Raw genomic sequence first — 18,174 nt, 5'->3', positions numbered from 1 at the left:
TTCCATAGTTTTTATAGTATGGAATTCATAATGGTTGAAATGCTTTCTGAAAAGTAGGACTGATCTTCTGGGAGGCCCACAACTAGCTAAAAAGTGGAAATCTTACTTTTAAATGAGATGAGGCGAAAGGGATAAGGAATTCTTTAGGCTTTGTCAGCATGGGGAAGAGAAAGGATGTGGCTGCCTTTCTATTTGGGTCTATCACTTCTAATGGGACATCAGAAAGAGACAATACTGTTCTGGGACCAGACAATTCCCTATGGTTCTGAATAGAATCTGCAGCTATAGTTGTATAAAGGGTCAAGGATAGGTCAGATGAGATTTTGGGGTCAGGAATCCAGATTCCTTAGGCTCAGGTAGGCTCTCTGGGCTGTGTTTAGTGAAAGTCCTCTAGCATAAGGGAAGCATCTCCTGGGAGGACATAGGGCTCCCCCTACTGACCTATACATTTTGCAGCTCACAGTACCATATGTAGGTGAGGATGTTAAATGGTTAAATTCTTGTCTGAATACTCAGTTTACTTCTAAAAAAAAGTTTATGGGCCAGCCAGAGACGTTGGGGAAAACAACCCCTTAATGAGTTTGAGTACTCAAAAGACATGTAAAATAATGAATCAGTTTAATGCAAAGCTTTATCCCAAACAATAGAGAAATACTTTGATTATCTGATGGGCCTATGTCAATATGTAAAATGGAAAGTAGGTAATGAAGGGACTTAAAAAAACCACTGTTCCTTAACACAAAAAGGCAGGAGGAGAGGTGAGCTATAGTTATTGCTCGTTGCATTGGTGCAGACAACACAAAAGTTGAGGTTAATTTAGACTCTGAAACTCCAGGCCATGGCCAAAGTGGCTTCCTAGACATTGTAGTCATACTCTCTCCCCTTCTTTAAGTAATTTTTTTTTCCCAATATTTTTCTTTTCTATGTCTTTTTTTTTATATGGTGAAGTTTGGGTAGTATTTCTTAATTCTTGAAAGAATCTGGGTAGAGCTAATTTCTTTAGTTATTTACTGCTCATACAGTCCTCAGTGTTATACAGATTAATAAGAAATTTGTACATCTAATCTTCTATTCAAGAAGTAGATCTTCAAATATTTGAAGACAGTCAAGTCTTCTCATTTTCAGGCTAAACAATAACTAATTCCTTTACCAGATAATCATATAGTATAATCTCAAGGATCTTGACCACTTTATTCTCTTTTGAATATTGTTTAACTTACCAATGTTTCCCTTAGAAAACAATACTTAAGATGTGGTATCACAAGCACAGCAAAACTATTTTCTCCTTAGTCCTGGAACCCATGCCTTTCTTAATATAGCTTAAGAACACATTAGTCCTTTCAGAGTACCCTCTTAAACTTCAGGTGTTTCCAACTTCCTGATAGATATTTTCCAGGTAGATATCTTGCTGGTACCTCAAATTCAAAATGTCCAAAGTGAACTGTATCCTTAAGCTTACTCCACTGAAAACTTTCTGGTTTCTGTTGTATTTAATAAATTTGAAATTACAAATTAATATTTTATTCTTTCTTCTTTCTCTTATGCCTATATATTGTTGCTGAATCTGTCTTTGTATCCACGTCTCTTGCATTTATCATCTTTTTTCCTACTGATGATATTATAGCCTCCTAATTGGTCACTCTGCCTTCAGTCCCTCCCTTCTCTAGTCTTCACAGAGGTGCTAAAATACTCCAAAGGCAGAGGTCTGATCATATCATTCTTTTGCTCAAAAACTGTAAATGACTTACTATTGCCTTGAGGACAAATGAAACTTCTTAGTCTAGTATTTAAGACCTAACACAACCTGGTTCCAATCTATTTTTCTTTCATAATATCCCCATTTATTCTCTAATTCTCTTCAAACTGGACTATTAACTGTTCCATGAACTCAATACATCATTTTCTATCTCTCTGCATTCACAAAGAGTGTCTTCAATACCTAGAATATACTCCTTTCTGATTTCTCTTTCAGAATTCTTCATTTCAGTCAAAGCTCAAATCAGACACTATCTTCTCCAGATAGCTTCCCTAACACCACCAGTGCAAAATGTTACCCCCTCTTCAAATATTCCAAGACGCTTTGTCTGGATTCTATTTATCCAAGTAGACATATCTTATATTTACCACTGCATATTATATTTATTAGTTTTTGTGTTATATCTCCTGTATAATTTACTCTTTGAGAGTACTATTTCAATTGTCTTTAAACCCCAATACCTAAAATGATGGCTTGCACACAGTAAAGGCTTTAGAAATGTTTGATGAAGGAGAGGACTTTAAATTGTAGGGATTAAAAAGGAATATGGGTAGTATCCCCAATTTGTTTTGCTAACACTATAGAAAGTGTCTGCGTTATATATTACTATTAGTTTCTATGATGTGATCTAAGATTTTGAATGTTCTGAATGAGAAAATGTGCTTAACTATCTTATTGAAGGATATATTCAGTAGTTCTAGCAATTTCACCAGTGAGAAGTAAGTGAAATATAAAGCACTATCAATATTGTGTACTATTAATAGTACATTGCCTGACTAGATGGGAGCTGCGGTATACTTTGGCAGTGAGCTTTTTTTTTTTTTTTGGGAGGGAGAAGGCAGGGCAATTGGGATTAAGTGTCTTGCCCAAGATCACACGGTAGTTTTTTTGTGTTAAGTGTCTGAGGTCACATTTGAACTCAGGTCCTCCTGAGTCCAGGGCTGGTGCTCTATTCACTGTGCCATCTAGCTGCCCCATGGCAGTGAGCTTTTATAAAGACAGGTAAAAGAATACACCTTTCTGGATAAAAATAGTTAACTTAGTAATGATCATAGAAAGATTATCTAATAACTTTAGCTATGGAAGAACCTGTACTAGAAAAACAAATGGACAGTGTTAGGATTAAGTGAATTCAAGTTGGAATGAAGGCTTTGTCTAAAAAATGAAATGACAATATATTATGTGTTAAACAGATTATGTATTAAAGATTGTTACTGGTGTTCTAATGCATTATAGCTCTGATATGAGTAAAGGCAGGAAGGTTAGTGAAAAGTTTGTGACCTATAAAGAAATGTGAAGGCACTCTGAAAATTATAGAACAGCACAGAAACCTAAGTTCTTTGGACTATTTTCTAGCTAAGTTGTCTGTTAATTTATCTGCAAGTCTAATTCACTCATATCACTGTTTCAAATTGGAAGATTACATATTTTTAACAGGGGCCAATAAAACTAGTTGCTTTTTCTAATTGAACTCCCAAATCCAAAAACATTAAAAAAACCCCCAAAAACCTAGGGTCTTCTGTCATTTATATATTTGTTAGATGTTCCCGATGGAGATTCTGATAGTAATTGTTTCTTATGATTGTTTTAGGCTAAAAACTAGAAACTAAATTGTTAAAAACGCATTTGATCATGTATAGATACTTCAAAATTAGAAAAAAAAAATATGAATTTAAGATTATGGAGGATACTCACACACTAATGTATTGCTTGGGAAAAAGACATTACCTGGAATTAAGTCTTCTCTGCTGTCCTTAGCAAGAACAACAGCATGTTCTGAAACCTCAGCTGCCTCTCTTTGCACAATCTGACGTAAGCAAGCTAGTACTGCTCTTCTCAGTAACAGGTAGGAACTACAGAGATTCACCTAAAAAAATTCAAAACACAAAAAGTAAATAAGCTTAAATTCTTGGTCGTACTGCCTTGGTCTGAAAGGTCTTAACGTTTGATCCCTCTTTAACTTCAACTAACCCTTTCACACTTCTGTGTTATAAACATAAGAATGTGATATCCAATATTCCTAAGACTGTAAAATGCAATGCTAATTTGCACTATTTATACTTTTTGGAAGCAGCTTTAGAATTTATAACTATATTTAAGTATACAACATTCAGAATATTAAAACTACGGTTTGGAGAGGGCAGAACAAATTCAAGTAAATGACAATTTATAATAGCAAAGAACTCAAGACTAAAACAGTAAAGACAAAAAAGAGGTAGAAAAAAATAGGTAAGAAAAAAATTTGTTTGCTTTTTATTTAGTAGCCAAGTTATTTTTCTTCTTGTCCAGTGTATGTTTTTCTGCCCTGTTATCTGTTCATTCTAATATTGTCTGTTTAAGCATTTTTAAAAAAGACTGTTTTTAACAGACAAGTCCATTTCTGTTTAAGGTACTTTGGATATTGTCCAACAGAATATCATTCAGAAGTGAGCAATTAATTAAAAAAAAATAAATTAGTGTAAAGATAGAAAATTCATTTTCAAAGAAAAGCAGAGGCATTTTTAACCTAAAGCCACAAAAAGGCTGTATCTTTTCAAAGAGGAAAGGGTCAGGTAGTTAAAGAGATAGTAGCAGCTTTGTAACCAGCTTCCTAATATTTCTACTTCAACATCACAACTAAATTTCTTATTCTTAATTATGCAGGACTATGTAAGCATTATTACAATGTGAATAGCAAATAACAAAGGATAATTTAAATGCATCTTAAATTATTAATTCTTACTAATTCCAAGACTTCTAGTAACAGAAATGGATTTTAATTTGGGTAGATCCATAAGTGGATGGAATAGAGTAAAAAGAGTCATACTTACAAAATTTATTTTAATATAACCATAGTGCTCTTATTTAAAAACATTTAAAATGACCCCTTGAATATTGAGTCTCAAAAAAAAAAATTAGGAATTATTAGCATAATTCCTGCAGGGCGCCTTGAGGACTACTATTGGGTTAAAGATGGAAAATAGGAATAGGGTGGTTGAATTAGTTGTAGATGGTATCAGGCACTCTAAAGGGAAAAAGAATACTAGGCAGTAACTACTTTTTGGAAAAACAAAAGCTTCAGATTGGTACAAGTATAAGGCATGGAACTACTGTAGGCTCTAAGGTTCAAGAAGAGAGAAAATAATTGTAAAGAAAACTTTAAAAGGAAATCATTAAATTGAAAGCATTTCCCCAAAATTTGCTAAATGTAAAATGATAGAATAAATATGAGCCAATACTCTAGTGGAGTGAAATATCTCTTGCAAAAAAATCTTAAACTAATACCATGCCAGTCATATATATCAGGTATAACTTCAAGGAAATTAGTTCATAAGTTAATAAAAATGTTAAAACACAAACAGAACTCTTTTCATGCCTAAGATTACTTATGAACTTAAGAAAATATACTTCAAATCTTTAAAACTGCCTCTTAATGTCTCTGACAAGTTGGGTTTTAAGTGTACAAACAAGACCAATGCAATGCTTACTTAAGCTGGTCAAATATTTCCCAGTAAGGGCATGCTTAAAGTGATTGCCAGCTAATTAGAAAAGATCATCCCAAGTAAGGATGCCATATGATGCAAATCAGAAGGTTTCAAATTTCGACATCATTCTCCAGCATGTAAAGTGGGAACAGGAAGAAAAGGGGCTAAGGCAAACAAACAAACAAAGCAAGCAAAATATACAAATTAAACTACAAACCCATTTCTTTTTTGCAATGAATACACAAAGTCAAACTGATGCAAAATTAAATAGATAAAAAGAGCAAGTGTACCAGCTGGACAAAGTTGGAAGGGGTTTCTTTAGGGTGCCATGAAATAAACATTATAGAGCATGCTACACATACTGCACTTTGCATTAACAATTAGTTGAACAAAGAGATGCCAGGAAAAACAAGAACAATTACAACAAAAACCCAACACAGACAGCACTTCAAACACTCCAAGAACTCAGGAGTCAAGGGTCAGGGACCTACCAACACAGAATTATCCAACAAGATCTCCTGCACAAAAACAAATGACAAACTGGTCATGACAAAACCAAGAGATAAACACCGGGATGATGTTGACAATATTGAATACAAATATTGCTGAATATCATTCAGATTTGCTTTGCCACATCTCAAAAACAGCCCACAAATTATTTATTCAGACTTCGTCATACCAAAAGGTAAAAAGATCATGAACATGCTCAACCAAGTGGAAACTTGAGTAATGCAAAATAAACTTACCAAATTAACAGGAAAATGTAAAAGAACTCTGTGTTTGCAAAGTTTGTATTTCTGGGTGAAGCCTATCTAAAATAGATCAAACAAAGTTCTGTGGAGTTTTGAATGTTGCCGGAATATTCAGCAAATGACAATTTAGTAGTTTGTGTAGCCAAGAGTTAATTATAGATTTATTACAATTAAAAGCAAATTTTAAAATTGCTAGTATGTTGCCTACCTACTAAAGATAGGTAAAACTGCGAATGGAGGTTAAATGTTATTTATTTAAAAGGACATTCTCCCTCACTATGGATGGAAGGTAGTCTGAATACCAAATCAGACACAAAATAAATATAAAACATGAAAATATTTCATAGAATCGTAGACTTCCAAAGTCACAAGGGACCTGAATGACTGACTAGTCCTACCTGGGCTCTCAAGAAGACCACCACTTTTATTTACTAAATGAATGTTTTCATGAAAACTGCAAGTGAAGGGGAACCTACTATCTTCCCAGGCAGCACATTCTACTTCTGGATATCTCTAATTGTTGGAAGTTTTTCCTGACATTAATCTAAATTTATTTAAATTTTTATCTCTACTATTTACATTCATTGCTCCTAGTTCTTCTTTTTAGGAAAGAAGCAAGACAAGTATATCTCTCTTTCACCTGACAAATAAAACCTGAGACTAATGGCCTTCGACAAGAAAGTAAAGGAATTTGTTCCAAATGATGGCATTGATAACTCTGCTATATCACAAACACAACTTGAAAAATAGAAAGTCCACTACCAATCATGACTTGATTTGAAAATTACAATAACAAATTAGAGAATGAACTTTTAAACTACTTAATAAAAAAAAACTTAATATTGCAGTAAAAGAGATTTTGGATACAATTTATGAAAATGTAAAAAAAATGTCTTAAGAAAAAAGAAGAAATATCAAGCATTTAAACTTTCAACTTAGATTTTTCTCAATATTTCTAAATGTTCCCATGGTAAAAATTTGACAGTGTCAGTAGTCTCTTTATCTTTTCTCTACTTGGAAAAGGTCAAAAAAGAATTAGAGTATAAACTCATTGATGACAAGAGACCACAGTTTATTCATCTTTTTATATAACACTCCTTTGCACATAGATATATACAATAAATGTAAAAAAAAAACCTGAGTGTAATTAGTTCTTGTTTGCCAAAGTATTTGATTTAACTATGCATTTATGAATTATCTCTACTATTTAAAGGAAATTAATGGTAGACTTAAAAGAATATTATAATAGTTCAGAGCCTCAACCCACTTCAATTAAAAATTTTTTTATTAACCACCTGCCATATGTAAGATGCTGTGATAGGAGGTAGGTATACAAAGGCAAAATTCTGAAAGACAATACTTTTTTTTTTTTTAAGCAATTGGGGTTAAGTAACTTGCTCAAGGTTACACGGCCAGTTATTATTTCTGGGTGTGGTGCTGAGTATCTGAGCCCGGATTTGATCCAGGTCATCCCGACACTGGAGCCGATGCTCTTACTCGCTGAGCCACCTGGCCGCCCCTAAGCAATTGGGGTTAAGTAACTTGCTCAAGGTTACACGGCCAGGTGTTTCTGGGTGGGTGCTAAGTGTCTGAGCCCGGGATTCGATCTCCAGGTGTTCTCAACACTGGAGCCGGTGCTCTTACTCGCTGTGCTACCTGGCCACCCCTGAAAGACAATACTTAACAAGCTCAAAGACTTTAGTGTAAATTCTACTGCTATGAGACAACATTCAGATAAATGTACAATAATGGGAAGAGGGAGATACTACTAACAATGAGGGGAATTAGGAAAGCAGAAAACATATGAAGACACGTAATGTGAAATGTCTGAGAAGGCAGGCTAGAACCAGACTGTGAATACATTAAATATGAGGGTTTAGACTTTGTACTTTACCCTTGAGATTATAAGGAGCCACTGGATATTTTTGAGCTGATTAATGAAATCCATGCTTTCAGAAGATTATCTTGGCCACTGTTTGGAGGAAAAGCTGGAGAAGGCAAAGACTAGAAGCAGGGAGTCAAGTTAGGAATTTATTGTAACAATATAGGAAAACGTAATAAGCCTGAATTAGGAATATATACATCCAAGTGAGAAGGGTATAAAACAGTAGAAGGAGAGAATATGCAAGGTAAGAGAGTGGGCAAAAGTGTCAAAAGTTGCAAAAAGAAGAACAAGGACTAAGAAAAAGTCATCAGATTAAGCGATTAGGAGATTACCAGTAACCTTGGCAAGTAATGATCAAAGTAACAATAGTAGGGAAGGAGAAGTGAGTGGTTGGTCAGGATGAGAACTCAATGAGAGCAGACGGCCTTTTCTGTGTATTTGGATAGGAAAGAACAGAAGGATATAGATCTTTTTTTTTTTTTGGCCTTTTTGGAGGAAGGCAGGGCAACTGGGGTTAAGTGACTTGCTCAAGGTCACACAGCTACTATGTGTGATCAGGTGTCTGAGGTCAGAGCCTCCTGACTCCAGAGCTGATGCTCTATTCACTGTGCCACCTAGCTGCCCCTAGAATAATACCTTGATGGGGCGGTGCAGTAGAAACAAGGTTGTTCTTTGCTTTTTAATTTGTTTTTATCCTTTTTGAAAGGATAGGTGAGATAAGAATGTGTTTGTAGTCTGCAGGAAATGAGTTAGTAGATAAGGAGAGACTGAAGATGAGAGAAAGAGGGTTTGATCAAAGTGGTTAAGCTTCTGGAGGACAATGGGAAGACTATCATGAAGGGCAAGTAATGGTGCTGGTGTTGGCAAACAATAAAGCCCCTTCATCACCAGAAACTAGTGCAAAAGAGGAAGGAATGGAAGATGATAAAGAGGGGTTCTGAACTGTAAAACAAGAGAAGAGACTGCTGCAATAGATGTGGTGATGGACTCTATTCTCTTAGTACAGTAGGAGGCATCCTACTCTGCTGAAACGGAGATGTAAGGAGTTTAAGGAAACAAAGGTTTAAAATATACACAATGGGGAATATAATAGGGAGTCAATCAGCGAAAAATAAAAGGCCTGCACTGCAGCAATGAAGGCCCAGTTGACATTAGATGATATAAACTGCAAGTGTATCCAATGGAGTCTAGCAACCCACAATTAAGAGTAAAAGAAATGAAAATCAGAGGTTAACCTAGATTTGGGGTTTAGAAAGACAAGAAGGAAAAATGTTCTACTACGCTTTTACAAGTACAACACGGCCAAACCTTAATCAATATATAAATAAAATAAAATAGAAATAAGGAGAACAAGTACAGCCAGCATGAAAAGAATCTGGAAATGCCAACAATGACTGTTCATCAATACTATTCTAAAGCTGGAGTTTGTACATGGCTGGTTCAAATATGAAAAGAAAGGAAAATTATATGCCAGGGAGCTCATCACCAGGTAAAATAAAGTCCTATTTGTATATGATGAGTTTCTCTAAGATAAGTATGGCTGAAGCCATGAAGAATCTGACTTTGTTGCACATATTGCTCTCAAAGTTAAACCAGAGTTCTATTTGAGTGCCTCGTCATGATGTGTAGGTAATCCTACATCAGTAAAGCACAAACTATGCTTTTTCCAGATGCAAAAGGTTTTAAGTATGGGCTCAGATACTGATTTCAAGTCAGTAGGACCAATCTGCCTGAGTCTGGGCAGATTTATCAGCATAAGCTAAGGATCTGCTTTGGTCATAGCAAGTTACAACCACATTTACAACTACTAAAGCAGAGGGGCTGGTGGAGGAAATGCCCATGTCAATAATATTTCTGATCGCTCAAGTATAAGCATTGTTATAAGGACCAGTATAAGAAGAAATGAAATTGAAACTTCATAAAAATGAGAGCAATTAGGAAAATTCAGAAAGGCATAATGGGAAGTGGAACATATTTCTAATTATGAATAGAGTTCAAATTAAAACTCAATTACAAAACCTGAAGTCAGAGGACCAAGGTTCTGCCAGCTTTTATTAAATAGTTGTATGACCTTGGATGAGTTACTTAACTTTCTCCATTTGTAAAGACAGATGGTTCCTAAGGGTCCTTACAGCTCTAAGAGTCTGTGTTTTACTCTGAGCTTCAAACTCACAGACTTGTTAAACAATATAAAACTGAATACACTTCTTTGGGAAATTCCAAAGTTTGGTTATTTGACAAGGTTTCTTTTAATATTTTTAATGTGAAAATAAGAGTCAAAGTCAATCTCAGAAGTATGTGAATAATACCCAATACTTTTTTATTCCTTTAAAGAATAGTATTATAACTCATTATTCCTTGGTTATATTGCTGTAACAGATAAAATATCAAGGAATACTCAGAAACCAAACCAAAAATTATTTTTTGTTTCGAATGACATATATTTATTGGAACGTGTTTTTTTTAAATTAAGTGATAAGAGCTTACAATTATGTACTGCTTTAAAGATTAACAAAAATTTTACTCAACAAATTTGTAAAGTAGGTCTTGTAAATACTATTATCCCTATTTTCGAGATTAAAAAACTGATCCTAAGAGGTTGCGACTTACCTAATGTGTTAAGTTTGATGGCTCTAAGATCAGTGCTCTTTGGAAAAGTACTACATTTTGACTGTTTGTAGACTCCACAGTGTCTAGTACAGTGCCCGGCACATAGCAGCTACTTGATAAATATTTGCTGAATAAATGAATATTTCAAATATTTGGCTTAACAATTAATCTAAGCCCTGAGCTTTGGGGCATGAGATGGAAGGCAGGATTTTTAAAAAATGAACTAGTGTAATTTAAGATATATATGAAGACTTAAAAAAGAACAGAACTAGAGAAAGCTAAACATTATGCTAATCCAATATTCCTAAGAATTTAAAAAAATGATTTAAGATAAATTTTAAGAAATTTCACATAAAAGAAGAGAATAACACATTTAAAATTTTATACTTACACAGAGGCAGCTGACCAGACTAGATAAATTGACATAACGTGGAGCAAACATATGAAGCTGTTGAAGACAAGATATGGCTTGAGCTTGAACAAGGCAATCTGGGTTATCCTGCATCACTGCACATCCCAACAGACAGGATGTCCGTAAAGTAGAAACTGCAGTACTGCTACCTAAAAAAAGAATTCTTTTTAAAAATGGGCCTGTGATGTTTCGAGTTATGCTACTTCATTTTTAAGATACATAAAAAGAGAGACATTTATTTAATTTATGACTTAAAAGAAAATACTTTTTTTCTTTTGGAGGGGGAGGGTGGGGCAATTGGTGTTAAGTGACTTGCCTAAGGTCACACGGCTAGTTTTTGCGTGCGTGTGTGTGGATATCAACAATCAATGAACTTAAGTCAAATCATCTTAAAGTCACATCAATTTGTTTTTTCCTGAACAGCCAGAAATGGAATTAGCAGATAACCTCAGCACTGGAATTGTTAGCATTTATGTTGCATCAGCTGAAAGGCATTTTCTACCACTTAAACTATATTACTTTGGTTCTGAACAGACTAGAATAAATATATTAGTTTTGGGGGGGTCCATTTATTTATCCTTCATTTGGATGCTTTCCCATATTATATATATATATATATATTTTTTTTTTTTTTGCTTTTTGGAGGGGGGGAAGGCAGGACAATTGGGGTTAAGTGACTTGCCCAAGGTCACATGGCTAGTAAGTATTTAGTGTCTGAGGTTGGATTTGAACTCAGGTCCTCCTGATTCCAGGGCCAGTGCTCTATTCACTGCACCACCTAGCTGCCCCTTTCCCATATTACATTAATGTTAAAAAATTCACAATAGTTTACATGATCTGCCAAAAGGTCAAAGAGAACAGTGCTGAACAAGTTGTGCAATATTTTGCTGTATGATGCACTAATTCAAAAAATATTCCACTATCTTATGAATGAATCATTTAAAAAGTAGCCATTCAAACCTTGCAACTCTGGCCCCAACGTGGTGATAAGGGCATTCAAGCACCGTCCAAGACTTTGGTGAACTTCAGCATGAGTAGGTGGAACAGTCAACAACAACATCAGTATAAGAGAGAGGGTAGATTCCACATGGATATGGTACAGTGGGCCAGCAGAATCAATTATCAATGAAAGAGAATGTAGTGCCCATGTCTGGTAAGTTAGGGGAAAAAAAAACATTACAAAAAAGAATATAACCTTTTTAAAATACTATAGTAACATCAAATAACAGATCAAAGAAAAAAATTTAAAGAAAAAGACTTTCTCAAAGTCTCTTGTCCCCACATCCAATAATGAACATTGTGGATAGATCTGAAAAAGAAATTCAAGGTTATTTTCTTGAAACTAACTGAAATAAAGGAATTCCGTACTAGTTTCTTTAAACTAAGTACACAGAGGTCACTGCTCCCCCTCTCCTCCACAAACTCATCTAACCTCAATTTTAATTGTATCAATTGCATTAATACGTATTTATACATATCTTAATAGTAATCACCATGAAAATAATTTGAAATTATATTACTGTATATTAATAGTTTATTGCTTACACAGACTCTTAGTTTAAAGCCAGTTTAAACAATGGCTTTTGAACTTAGAGAGGGAACAAAAATCCTCCCACCCTATATTATTTTTTTAAACCAGTGAGAAATTTCACATCACACAACACAAAATATAGTAAACCATATGATAGAAAGAAGTAGAATATAAATTAGCATCTGTTGATTGATTGAATGCTTTCCAATCATTAGGTGAATCTAATGTAGTAATACAACTTTTCATCATCAGGTGGTTAAAATGATATCCTCTTAAAGACTGAAACTGAAATATGAAGTTTTATAGTGAAAGAATTTTACTTGAATTCTTCTTTTTCTTTGTGAGTGTACTTTTATTGAGGAAAATTTTCAACTTAAACAGAAGCAATTGAAGAGTAAGAAAATTCCCTGCTGACACAGATATATTGTGATCTCCAAGGCTTATTTCACTTTGTTATTCCTAACTGAAATGCCAAACTTGTTTCTATTTTACCCAACTCTTCCAGATTGCTTATAAAAAGGAATATATAAGAAGAACATATGGAAGTTGCATGCTGAAAAGAAAGCCCTGAAAAATAAGATGGCAACACTGGGGGTGGAGGTGTCCCACTAAGTTACAATTAACTACATTTTCATATCTTAACTGAAATATAAAAGTTATTTGCAGAGCTAGGTCAGATTTTCTAAAGACCAGATATACTTCAGTTCTATACACAAGTGTTTGGAAATTACTTATGTTTATATAAAATGAAGCTATTCTCAGAGCTGAAGAATGAAAAGACTATATATATAAATGGTTGGTCTTCATGCACGTGGATGTATTATTCTCTTTACCAAAGGAAATTCAAGTGGTGCTATATGGAATGGAGACACGTAAAAAGGATCCTTAAGGGGAAGCAAGATGATATCATGTAAAAAATTTAATTTTCTACATTTCTGTAGCATCACAATCTTTTCGTGAACTGTCTGATGTCCATAATGTTAGGTTGTCTCTAAGCAACTCCATAATAATGGTGCTTTCTATGAGTGTTCATTCAGTATCTCAAGTCCTAGGTCAATCTCATCAAAAGCCCTTTCAGTCAAAATGTAGACAAGCTCTAGGTTATTAAGGATCACATAGTAAAATATAGAAAAGTTAAGTGCTAGCCTCTTTCTCACTGAGGTCAAATGCTTCTTGATAAGCCCTTCAGAATTGATCAATTGTTTTTCATCATTACCGCACATTACTTGAATCTGTAGAGGAAACAGTCTCCCTTTATTTTCATGTAGAACAACTTGCTCTATGGATTATTTGCTGTTAAAAACTTATCTAACATTTCTAGGTTGGTGCAGAAGGATCTTAGTTTATGCTTCACTTTCTCCCTACAGTCTTTAACCAGCTGCACCTTCTAGTTGGTGGTGGTTTTTTGCTCAGCATTGGAAATGATTCCAAGTTGACCTCTGCCCCCTGAATACATCCTTAGGCAGACTACAGAGAGCAGGTTGTACTCTTTATTAAGAGGCTGGTCCCTTGCTTGACTATTGCTTTTATGCAGGTGGTCATGTTGTCACCATACTCAAGAAGCTTTGCCTTCTGAATTGTCTTAGTCTTCTCTATAGTGAACAGGCTGTCAGTGGGATTAGGGACAGTGGTGCAAACAGGAACAGGGCTCTGGGGAATGGAAGAAGCAGCACTGAGGGTAAGAGTAGGAGAAAATAAACCCAGATGAGGAGTCCTTAAAAACCACCTGCAATCAGCACCATTTTGATAAACGTTGAAGATACTCTTACTCTACCCCGAAGCAGTGAGACACAGTGCAGGGAAGCTTAACCCCCAGCTCACAATCATTGCCTATTCTGCTCTGCTTCCCTTCTAGCCATTTACTATTCTTCAAAAGTTTATGATACAAAACTATTTATATTATCACAAAATTAACTATTATTCCAGAGATAACTTATTAAAAAGATAAATGTTGCCTTTATGATACTGAAAAATTTGAGGGTTTTTAAAAAAAAATTAATCAAAAAAAGTTACTAAATAAGTGTCCACTTTGTACCTGTTAGACATATGGACTGTGTAAATGAGCAGGGAGGGAGGGATTCAAAACAGTCTCTGATTTTGAAGAGATTATAGTAGATCAGACAACACAAGGCAATATGTCATTAACTGTTGAATTGGTATAGACTATATATGTGATAGTACCTTCAGAGAATGTAGGCTGGGATTAGATAAAATTTCAGAAATAGTAGGTAGGACCTGAGTTAGAACCTTAGAATTGATGAAAATTTGTAGCAAAAGGAAAGAGCATCCCAACAGAAGAAGAAAGAGAAAGAAAGCTCCAGAGGCAGAAATGACAATGGCATTTATGTAGGGAAGATAAAGAGATCAGATAGAATTGAGATCTGACTTAGTAGGAGGCAAAGCTAAACAGTAATGATAGACTTACTTGATAATAGAAATTAAAAGTCAGCCTGGAAGTTCTGATTTTATCCAAAAGGCAATCTGGATCCACTGTGAATTTTTTAAGCAGGTAAGAAACATTATGAAGTGAGTGTTTTAGGAAGATTTAACTTGCAGGAGGAATTTGAAGGGGGAGAAGAAATTGGAAATAGAGTTCAGTTATGAGACTATAGTAGCAACTCAAGGATAAAATAATATGCATAGAGATTTAAGAATAGTGGTATTAAAGATGGAAAGTAGAGGAAGAATCTGAGAAATATTTTTGAAGGGATAATTAAAAGGTCTTCCTGATTGATCTTAAAAGGAAAGCAAAGGAGAAAAGAGAAGTAAAAAACAATTCCAATATTTTAACGAGGAAATGGAGTTAATGGTACTATCACTGATGAAAAATGATAAAATACACAGCAGATTACAATTTGGGGGAATGATAAGTTTAATGAGTTTGTGGTTTGATGTATGGAAAGGCCCAATAAATAAATAAAAGCCTAATCAAGGCAAGAGAAGGCTTTGAAATTTGTTACAGAAAAATACTTTCCATGAATGGTCAACTCTTAAAGAAAACAAACTCACTAATAACACCTCTGAAATGTTTCTGACGAAGGTATCCGATTAAGCACCGTACCCGTACATCAGGAGAAGCTCCATCCTGCGACAAAGTGTAAAGGGCTCCAGTGCAAGCGCTCAAGTGTTGTTGGGAAGACGCCACACCTCCTAAATATCTATGCAGGGATCCCAGAGCCAAACAATGTCCTGTTCTGCTCACCACGTCCCTAGCTGACTTTAACCTATTTTATGGGGAAACGAAAAAAAAGAAATGGTTGAAAAAGGGAATACAATTATCACTGTCATGCCCAGATTCCTGAAGAAACATCACTGGTTATAAAAACTACAACTATGTTATCAGAAATGTCAACTGTACTAAAATGAGTAATACTTTAAAATGAAGTAACATTGTATAATTCACGATTCATTCATCATCATCTTCTTCTCATATTTCAATGGATGCAGCTCATCCATGTTTAGTTCTTTACCACTGTTCACTCATGTTTATCTTTTTATGGTTCCCTCCTGTTTCGATTTCAAATTTCTCCACGGCTCTAGTCTTTTCATCAGGAATGTTTGGAAGTACTCTGTTTCATTAAAATTTCATTTTCCCCCACCTATAGTATCACATTCACTTTTACCAGTTAAGTTATTTTTGGCAATAAGCTGATATCCTTTGCCTTTTGGAATACCATATAGCAAGGTATCCATTCCTTTAAAGTGGAGGTTGCTAAATTGTGTGAGATTCTGTGTTCCCTCAGTACTCAAATTTCTTCTGAGTATTTGCAGTAATTTTTTTTTTTACCTGTAAGCTCTGGATTTTTATTAATGTACCTGTGAGTTCCCATTTTGGGGTCTCTTTCAGGTGGTGAAGTGCATTTGTTCTCTTTCCATTTTCTCCTGTGGGTCTAAGAAACTTGGACATTTTTCTTTTAAGATTTAGGTGGTGTAGGGGTGGCCAGGTAGCACAGCAAGTAAGAGCACTGGCCCCAGGGCCGGGATGACCTGGGATCGAATCCGGGCTCAGATACTTAGCACCACACCCAGAAATAACTGGCCCTGTAACCTTGAGCAAGTTACTTAACCCCAATTTCTTTTTAAAAAAAAAAAGCTCTCATTTCTTTTCCAGTTTTTTTCAAGTGCTTTAATTTCATTTAAAAAACATTTTAAACTTGTTTAATCTCTTCCAGTAAATCTAGTTAAGTTTGTGCCCAAGCTATATTTTTCTCTGAGGCATTGCTTATAGATGTTTTGGGAGTCACTTTCTCCTTCTGTGCTTGCGTCTTGAGCTTCCTTGACACCACAGTAGCTCATTTACGATGAGGGGTTTTTGTTGCTGTTTGTCCATTGCTCCAGCCTGCTTCCTGACTCAGAATGGATATTAGGGCTGGGCGGTGGCACGCTTCTAGAAGGAAGACTTGGGCTGATCCTATTGCTGTTTTTTCTTTTCTTCTTTCTTGTATTAACCATTGTATTATTTCAGGATCTCAGAGACAGAGTGGAGACCTATAGGCTTTCAGTGTTCCCAAAGTAGTCTGATCCAGGGCAAAGTCTGATTGCTGCTCCTCTGGTCTGAGCTCTTTAAAGTTTGGGTCTGCACAAGAGGACACTACTGAGACATTCGGTTTCCATCATCCAGCTAAAAAGCTGTAGGTACAGAGTGGCAGAATTATAAGTTTCCCTCTTGGATGCCTATCTTGGTTATTTCACAGGACAGGCTAGATGCTTTAAGTGAGACCCTGTTCTACACCTGAGCTCTGAGCCATACTGCTGCCACTGGTGGCTTCTCATCTTACTCCTTTCTCCACAGTTCAAGGCTTGTCTACCTGGGAAAGTCACTTCCCTGCACATGTTCCCTTCTCAATCTGTCCTGGATCTGTGACCTGGAACTGGGTAGTAGGTGACTGACTTGTAAGTTAGAAGTTGGCACCTGTCCCTGTTGCAGTGATCTGATAAGGGCCTGAGAATACCTTGTATGAATATGAGATTTCTTCTTCCTCTGTTACATCTCTCTCTGGGCACTGGAGTACCTCAGGAACCACATGCTCCTGTCCAGTACCATTCCTAGTGTCTGAAGACCTAAATGTCTGTCTCTCAGGTCAGTCAAATGATTCATCATGACTTTTTTTTTTTCCCATTTCCTCATCAAGATTTAGCCTGATGCATTTTTCTGGGTCAGTTTGTAGAAGTCTGAGAAGGGGACCTAACTATCTTGCTTCTTACCACTTTTGCTTCACTCCTTTGAAATTATTTTAAATTAAACTGTGGATGTTTTCTATGATTTATTCCTTGTCCTACCCATTCTTCAGGATTATTCAGTTTCTAAATTAATTTTAAATTTTTACTTCAAGGCCTTTCATTGAATGTTATTTATTGTATTATGGTCAGTAAAAGAGACATTTAATATTTTTGCTTTTTTGCATTTGCTCATGAGGTTTTTATACCCTAATACATGATCAGTTTTTGTGAAGGTGCCATGCACAGCTGAGAAATAGGTATACTCCCCAGAGATTTGTCATATATAACTTTTCTAAAATTCTGTTCAGCTCCATAACTTCTTTCTTGTTAATTTTTTTTTATTTACCTAGATATGAAAGGGGAAAATTGAGGTATCTCATTATTACAGATATACTGTCTATTTCTCCTGTGACTCATTTAATGTTTCTTTTAAGAATTTAGATGCTATGCCATTTTGGTACATATACTGAGTACTGATATTGTTTATGGTACCTTTTAGCAAAATTGCTTCACTATCTCTTTTAATTAGGTTAAATTTTGCTTT

At 35.2% G+C, this 18,174-nt stretch overlaps 1 protein-coding gene across 1 annotated transcript in view; it reads right to left on the bottom strand.

Moving 5' to 3' along the window:
• HEATR5A (HEAT repeat containing 5A) overlaps window positions 1-18,174 on the bottom strand; it is a 90,465-nt gene that overhangs the window by 58,358 nt on the left and 13,933 nt on the right. The window contains exons 3-6 of the mRNA XM_069105988.1: window positions 15,472-15,634; window positions 11,840-12,029; window positions 10,859-11,028; window positions 3,485-3,623 (exon numbers count right to left, since the gene is read on the bottom strand). Of these exons, the coding sequence (XP_068962089.1) occupies window positions 3,485-3,623; window positions 10,859-11,028; window positions 11,840-12,029; window positions 15,472-15,634 (662 nt within the window). The remainder of the gene's footprint in view (window positions 1-3,484; window positions 3,624-10,858; window positions 11,029-11,839; window positions 12,030-15,471; window positions 15,635-18,174) is intronic.

This window comes from Petaurus breviceps, unplaced genomic scaffold (assembly GCF_028583685.1).
Source record: "Petaurus breviceps papuanus isolate PSGF00001 unplaced genomic scaffold, PetGlider_PUasm1.0 77, whole genome shotgun sequence".
Lineage (NCBI taxonomy): Eukaryota > Metazoa > Chordata > Mammalia > Diprotodontia > Petauridae > Petaurus > Petaurus breviceps.
Note: the sequence above shows the minus strand (reverse complement) of the source record. Positions and strands in the feature narration are given on the sequence as shown.